The sequence below is a fragment of the Myotis brandtii genome, unplaced genomic scaffold, assembly GCF_000412655.1.
Source record: "Myotis brandtii unplaced genomic scaffold, ASM41265v1 scaffold205, whole genome shotgun sequence".
In the NCBI taxonomy this organism is placed as follows: domain Eukaryota; kingdom Metazoa; phylum Chordata; class Mammalia; order Chiroptera; family Vespertilionidae; genus Myotis; species Myotis brandtii.
In genome coordinates, this window is record NW_005357638.1 from 194,337 (window position 1) to 202,255 (window position 7,919).

A 7,919-nucleotide genomic window follows, 5' to 3' on the forward strand; every position below is an offset into this window, starting at 1 on the left:
GTGATCCCACTTCTAGGAATATATCCCAAGAAACTAGAAACACTAATCAGAAAGGATATATGCACCCCTATGTGCATAGCAGCACAATTCACCATAGCTAATATTTGGAAATAGCCTAAGGGCCCATCAGTAGATGAGTTGATTAAAAAACAGTGGTACATCTACACAATGGAATACTATGGGGCGATAAAAAAGAAGGAGTTCTTACCATTTGCAACAGCATGGATGGAACTGGAGAGCATTATGCTAAGTGAAATAAGCCAGTCAGAGAAATATAAATATCACATGATCTCACTCATTTGTGGAATATAAAGAACAATATAAACTGATGAACAAAAACAGATCCAGAGACAGAGAAGCATCAATCAGACCGTCAAACCTCAGAGGGAAGGTAGGGGAGGGTGTGGGTAAGGGGGAGAGATCAACCAAAGGACTTATATGGTAGCATATAGTCCTAACTAATGGACACAGACAACAGGGGAGTGAGAGCATGAGTGAGGGTGATGGGGGGTAATGTGTGGATAAGGACACATATGTAATAACTTAATCAATAAAAAAAACTGGAAGAAAAAATAAATAAGTTATCAATGGGATTAAGAAATAAATAAAAAGAAAGAAACTTCCTGGAAACAAATGAAAATGAACACACAACAACCCCAAATCTCTGGGACACAGCAAAAGCAGCCCTGATAGGGAAGTTCTGAGGTAACATCACAGGCCTGCCTCAAAAAAAGAAAAAGAAAAAGAAATATTAACAATAAACTATTTAACCCTACAACTTAAAAAATCAGAAAGAGAACAACAAGAAAAGCCGAAAGTAGAAGGAAGGAAAGTAATAAAGATCGGAGCATTAATAAATTACATGGAGACTAAAAAAATAACATAAAATCAATGAAACCAAGAGCTGATTCTTTTAAAAAACAAACAAGATTGATGAAACTTTAGCCAGACTCATCAAGAAACAAAAACAGAAGACTCAAATAAATGAAATCAGAAAAAAAAAGTGAAGAAGTAATCACTGACTCCACAGAAATACAAAGGATTATAAGATTATACTAGGAACAACTATATGCCAACAAGAAGCTGGACAATGTGGATAAAATGGACAAATTTGTAGATAAATACAATCTTCCAAAATGGAATCACAAAGAATCAGAAAATCTTAGTAGGTCAATAAAAACTTATGAAATAGAAGCAGTAACCAAAAAACTCCCAGCAAACAAAAGCCCGGGTCTGGATGGCTTCACAGGGGAGATTTACTAAATACTCAAAGAAGAACTAACACCTACCATCCTCAAACTATTCCAAAAAAATCCAAAAGGAAGGAATACTTCCAAGCTCTTTTTATGAGGCCAGTATTATCCTAATTCCAAAACCAGATAAAGACACTACAAGCAAAGAGAATTACAGGCCAATATCCCTGATGAACATACATGCTAAAATCCTCAACAAAATATTAGCAAATCGGATCTAGTAATGTATTTAAAAGATCGTACACCATAACCACATGGGATTTATTCCAGGGATTCAAGGCTGGTATAATGTTCACAAATCAATTAACATGATACATCACATAAACAAACTGAAAGACAAATATCACATGATCATACTAATAGATGCAGACAGAGCATTTGACAAAATCCAACACATATTTTTTATAAAAACTCTCAGCAAAGTGGAACTAGAGGGAGCACATCTCAAAATAATAAAGGCTACATATGACAAACCTACAACTAACATCATATTCAATGGGCAAAAACTAAAGCCATTTTCCGTAAGAACAAGAACAAGACAGGGATGTCCACTTTCACCACTCTTATTCAACATAGTACTGGAAATCCTAGCCACAGTGATTGGATAAGAAAAAGAAATAAAAGGCATCCAAATTGGAATGGTGGAAGTAAGACAGTCATTATTCACAGATGACATGATATTGTACACATAAAACCCTAAAGACTCCACCAGAAAACTACTAGATTTAATAAATGAATTTGACAATGTAGCAGGATACAAAATCAACACTCAAAAATCAATGGCTTTTTTTATACACCAATAATGAATTCTCAGAAGAAGAAACTAAACAAACAATCCCATTTACCATTGCAACAAAAAATAAGATACTTAGGAATAAACTTAAACCAAGGAGTTATAAAATACTTGTACTCAGAAAACTACAGAACATTAAAGAGAGAGAGAGAGAGAGAGAGAGAGAGAGAGGAAGATATAAACAAGTGGAAGAATATACCGTGTTTGTGGATCAGTAGAATTAACATCATTAAAATGTCCTTATTACCCAAAGCAATCTACAGATTCAATGCAATCGCTATTAAAATACCAGCATCATATTTCACAGACCTACACCAAACACTCCAAAAATTTATATGGAACCAAAGAAGACCCAGAATAGCTGCAGCAACCTTGAGAAAGAAGAACAAAGTTGGAGGACTCATAATACCAGATTCAAGTTATACTACAAAGCCACCGTAATCAAAACAGCCTTGGGTATTGGCCCAAGAACAGGCATATAGATCAATGGAACACGAAAGAGACCCTAGAAATCAACCCAAGCGATTACACTCAATTAATATTTGACAAAGAAGGCAGGAGCATACAATGGAGTAAAAACAGTCTCTTCAATAAATGGTGTTGGGAAAATTGGACAGATACACACACAAAAATGAAACTAGACCACCAACTTACACCATACACAAGAATAAAACTCAAAATGGATGAAAGACTTCAATTTAAGTCAGGAAACCATAAAAATCCTAGAAGAAACCATAGGCAGCAAAATGTCAGAAATCTTTTGTAGCAATATGTTTACGGATACATCTCCTAGAGCAGCGGTTCTCAACCTGTGGGTCGCGACCCTTTTGGGGGTCGAACGACCCTTTCACAGGGGTCGCCTAAGACCATTAAAAAACACATATATAATTACATATTGTTGTTGTGATTAATCACTATGCTTTAATTATGTTCAATTTGTAACAATGAAAATACATCCTGCATATCAGATATTAAATTACGATTCATAACAGTAGCAAAATTACAGTTATGAAGTAGCAACGAAAGTAATTTTATGGTTATGGTTGGGTCACCACAACATGAGGAACTGTATTAAAGGGTCGAGGCATTAGGAAGGTTGAGAACCACTGTCCTAGAGCAAAGGAAACTAAGGAGAAAATTAACAAATGAGATTACATCAAAATAAAAAGCTAATGCACAGCAAAAGAAACCATGAACAAAACAAAAAGGGAGCCCACCTTTTGGGAGAACATATTTGACAATGATACATCTGATAAATGGCTAATATCCAAAATATATAAGGAACTCATTCAACTTAACAAAAGGAAGAGAAACAATCTGATTTAAAATATGGGCAAAGAACCTAAATAGACACTTCTCCAAAGTGGACATACAGATGGCCAAGAAACATATGGAAAAATGCTCAAAGTCACTGATCATCAGAGAGATGCAAATTAAAACAACAATGAGGTATCACCTCACACCTGTCAGAATGGCTGTCATCAACAAATCAGCAAATGACAAGTGCTGGAGAGGATGAGGAAAAAGGGAACCCTAGTACACTGCTGGTGGGAATGCAAACTGGTGCAGCCATTATGGAAAACAGTATGGAGTTTCCTCAAAAAATTAAATATGGAACTGCCATTTGACCCAGTGATCCCACTTCTAGGAATATATCCTAAGAAACCCGAAGCACCAGTCAGAAAGAATGTATGCACCCCTACGTTCATAGCAGCACAATTTACAATAGCTAAGATCTGGAAATATCCCAAGTGCCCATCAATAAACGTGTGTACACAAAAGCTGTGGTACATTCATACCATGGAATACTACACAACAGTAAAAAAGAAGAATCTCTTACCCTTTGAGACAGCATGGAGGGACCTGGAGTGTATTATGCAAAGTGAAATAAGCAAGCCAGAGAAAGACAAGTAGCACATGATCTCACTCATATGTGGAATCTAAATAACAAAATAAACTGATGGATGAAGTGGATCCAGAAACACAGAAGCATGGAACAGAGTGCGGAATCTCGGAGGGAAGGCGGGGGAGGGAGGTGATCAACCAAAGAATTTGTATGCATATATGCATAACCTTTGGAAACAGACAATAGGGTGGCGAAGGTCTTGGGCAGGGGAAGGAGGTGGGGGGGAGGGACCATACATAATACTTTCAGCAGTAAAGATTTAAGAAAAAAGAAAGAAAGAAAACTATAGGACATTGAAAAAAGAAATAGAGGAAGATACAAACAAATGGAAGCATATTCTGTGTTCATGGATTGTAAGAATTAACATCATTAAAATGTCCATACTACCCAAAGCAATCTATAGATTCAACACAATTCCTATTCAAATACCATCAGCATATTTCACAGATACAGAACAAATATTCCAAAAAATTATATGGAACCAAAAAAGACTCTGAATAGCCACAGCAATCTTGAAAAAGGAGAAGAAAGTTGGAGGAACCACAATTCCAGATACCAAACTATACTCCAAAGCTATTGTTAAAAAAAACAGCCTGATACTGGCCCAGGAACAGGCATATAGATCAATAGATTATAATAGAGACCACTGAAATCGATCCAAGCCATTACGCTCAATTAATATTTGACAAAGGAGACAGAGCAAATAATGGAGTCAAGACAATCTCTTCAATAAATGGTGCTGGGAAAATTGGATTGGTACATGCAATAAAATGAAATTAGAGCACCAATTTACACCATACACAAGAAAAAAGTCAAAATAGATAAAAGACTTAAACGTAAGACACAAAAACCATAAAAATCCTACAAGAAAACATAAACAGTAAAATCTCAGACATCTCATGTAACAAAATCTCCCATACATCTCCTAGGGCAGTGGTCGGCAAACTGCGGCTCGAGAGCCACATGCGGCTCTTTGGCCCCTTGAGTGTGGCTCTTCCATAAAATACCACGTGCGGGCGCACACGTACAGTGCGATTGAAACTTTGCAGCCTATGTGCAGAAGTGGGTATTTTGTGGAAGAGCCCCACTCAAGGGGCCAAAGAGCCGCATGTGGCTCGTGAGCTGCAGTTTGCCGACCACTGTCCTAGGGCCAGATAAACTAAGGAAAAAAATAAACAAATGGGATTACATAAAAATAAAAAGCTACTGCACAGTAAAAGAAACCATCCTCAAAATGCAAAGGGAACCCACTATATGGGAAAACATATTCACCAAGGATATATTTGATATAGGGTTAATTTCCAAAATATATAAAAAACTCATACAACTCAACACCAGGAAAACAGACAATCCAATTAAAAGATGAGTGACCTCAATAGACACTTCTCCAAAGAGGACATACAGATGCCAATAAACATATGAAAAATGCGCAACATCACTAGTCACCAGAGAGATGCAAATTAAAACAACATGAGGTATCACCTCACACCTGCAAGAATGACTACCATCAATAAATCAACTTCTGCTGGCAAGGATGTGGAGAAAAAGGAACCCTAGTATATTGCTGGTGGAAATGCAGCCACTGTGGAAAACAGTATGGAGTTTCCTCAAAAAATTAAAAATGGAATTGTCATATGACCAGTGATTCCACTTTTGGGAATATATCCTAAGAATCCTGAAACACCAAACATAAAGAATACATATGCAACCCCTATGTTTATAGCAGTGTTATTTACAATAGATAAGATCTGGAACCAGCCCAAGTGCCCATGAATAGAAGAGTGGATAAAAAAACACTGTGGTACATTTTCACAATGCACTTGTAAAAAAGAAGAATTTCTCACCCTTTGGGACAGCATGGATGGACCTGGAGAATATTATGCTGCGTGAAATAAGCCAATCAGATAAAGACAAATATATGATCTCACTCATATATGGAATCTAATGAACATAATAAACTGACAAACAAAACAGGTCCAGAGGCATAGATACATATCTCAGTGGGAGGATGGAGGAGATGGGAAGAGATTAACCAAAGTAGTTATATACGTATATGCAGAGCCAATGGATACAGACAATAGTATGGTGAAGGTCCAGGGTAGGGCAGAAATGAGAGGAAGGAAGTTAAGGAAGGTGGGGGAGGAATTGGGGAACATCTGTATTACTCTCAACAATAAAAAATAAATAAAAAGCAAGCTCCAAAGGTTATATACGATATGATTTAATTTATAAAACATTTTTAAATGACAAAATTTTAGAAATGGAGAACAGATTAGTGGTTGCCAGGTTAACTGGGCAAAGGCACAGAAGGGAGAGGAATGCAGCTACAGAAGGGTACCAAATGGTACCAGGTGGTATTCTTGTGGTATTGGATCTGTTCAGTATCTTGGTTGGTGGTGTTCGATACAGGAACCTACACAGGTCATAAAATTGTATAGAACTGAATATATACACATAGACATCAGAAATTTGAATAAAATTGGTAAATTGTATCAATGCCAATACCCAGGTTGTGATATACTATAGTTGGGTAAAACGTTATCACTAAAGGAAAATGCACAAAGCATAAATGCACTCTACTCTGTCTGTACACTTCCAGATGCACCTAACAAAACTAAGTTTCAAATACAGAAGAGGTTAGAACCTGTTTTATTTTAAGGTCTTTTCTGTAAAAAATTATAATTGCTCCTATTAGTATAAGAAACTAGAATTGTAGAACCAGTTCTTGATTTATGTATATCCTATATAATAAAAGTATAGTATGCAAATTGTCCCCTCAACCAGGAGTTCGTCCAGGAGTTCAACCAGGGGGCGTGGCCAGCCGGGGGAAAGAGAGGGAGGCCCAGGCCAGTGGCGGCAGGCGGCTGGGGGAAGGGAGCGAAGCCCCGACCGTGGCAGGTGGCCAGGGGAAGGGAGGGAGTACCTGGCTGGCAGCCGGCAGCCAGCAGCTGCTAGGGATCTTACCAGTGCAGAAATTTTGTGCACTGGGGCTCTAGTAAACATATAAAAATCCTTGAGGACAGAAAAACAAGAATTGGAAGGAGAGAAATATTTTTAAAAGACTAAAATAAAGCTATTTCCAAACTGAAGTAAAGCAATATAATTTTTTAAAATTCTATAAAGTTCTATTAAAATATCTCCAAGAATATACTATCACAACAGTTTGTATTTTGAACAGCTCACTCACTAATCAAGTCAAGAAAATAAGGCAGCCCTAGCTGGTTTGGTTTGGTTTGGTTTGGTGGATAGAGTGTCACCCTGAGGAGTGAAGGGTCCCAGGTTCGATTCTGGTTAAGGGCACATGCCTGGGTTGTGCAATGTGCCCCTAATAGGGGGCATGCAGGAGGCAGCCAATCAATGATTCTCTCTCATCACTGATGTTTCTATCTCTCTCTCCCTCCCCCTTCCTCTCTGAAATTAATTAAATATCTACTTATATAAAAACCCTGGGTGTAACATCATGGCCAGAACCGCGACCAACCGGAAGGAAGTCAGTCCTGCAGGGGATGTCTTGGAAATGGCTGCGCCCTCCCCCAGCTGTTTCCTGGAGGGTGAGGTTTCAGGCAGGAACCCATTCTCAGGGTGAGGTTTCAGGCAGGAACCAGCCCTCAGGGCGAGTTTTCAGGCAGGAACCTGCCCTCAGAGCAGAGCATGGAAGTGAAATGATTTGTAATGAATCTATTATTGAAGCTACCTTTGGAAATACTATATCTATAGATCAATGGTTCTCAACCATGGCTGCACATTAGAATCACCTGAGAATCTTTTTAAAATCCTGATTCTGGGCCTCATCCTCCGGACATTCTGTTTCTTTGTTACTAATGTTGTGGCCCCACCCCATACAAAGAAACAATTTCCTGAGGATGAGGCCCAGGAATCAGGATTTTAAAAAGATTCCCAGGTGATTCTAATGTGCACCCAAGGTTGAGAACCACTGCTATAGATAATATTAAAAATATATCTAAAC

The 7,919-nt window shown here is 38.0% G+C and overlaps 1 protein-coding gene across 2 annotated transcripts in view; it reads right to left on the bottom strand.

Moving 5' to 3' along the window:
• TSPAN3 (tetraspanin 3) overlaps window positions 1-7,919 on the bottom strand; it is an 89,711-nt gene that overhangs the window by 25,750 nt on the left and 56,042 nt on the right. Inside the window, exon 7 of one of the 2 annotated variants that reach the window (XM_005865310.2) lies at window positions 6,211-6,365. The exons of the other annotated variant lie outside the window; for it this stretch is intronic. Coding sequence (XP_005865372.1) covers window positions 6,240-6,365 — 126 coding nt within the window. The 3' untranslated portion in view covers window positions 6,211-6,239. Of the gene's footprint in view, window positions 1-6,210; window positions 6,366-7,919 lie in introns of those variants that run through there. 2 annotated transcript variants of the gene reach the window in all.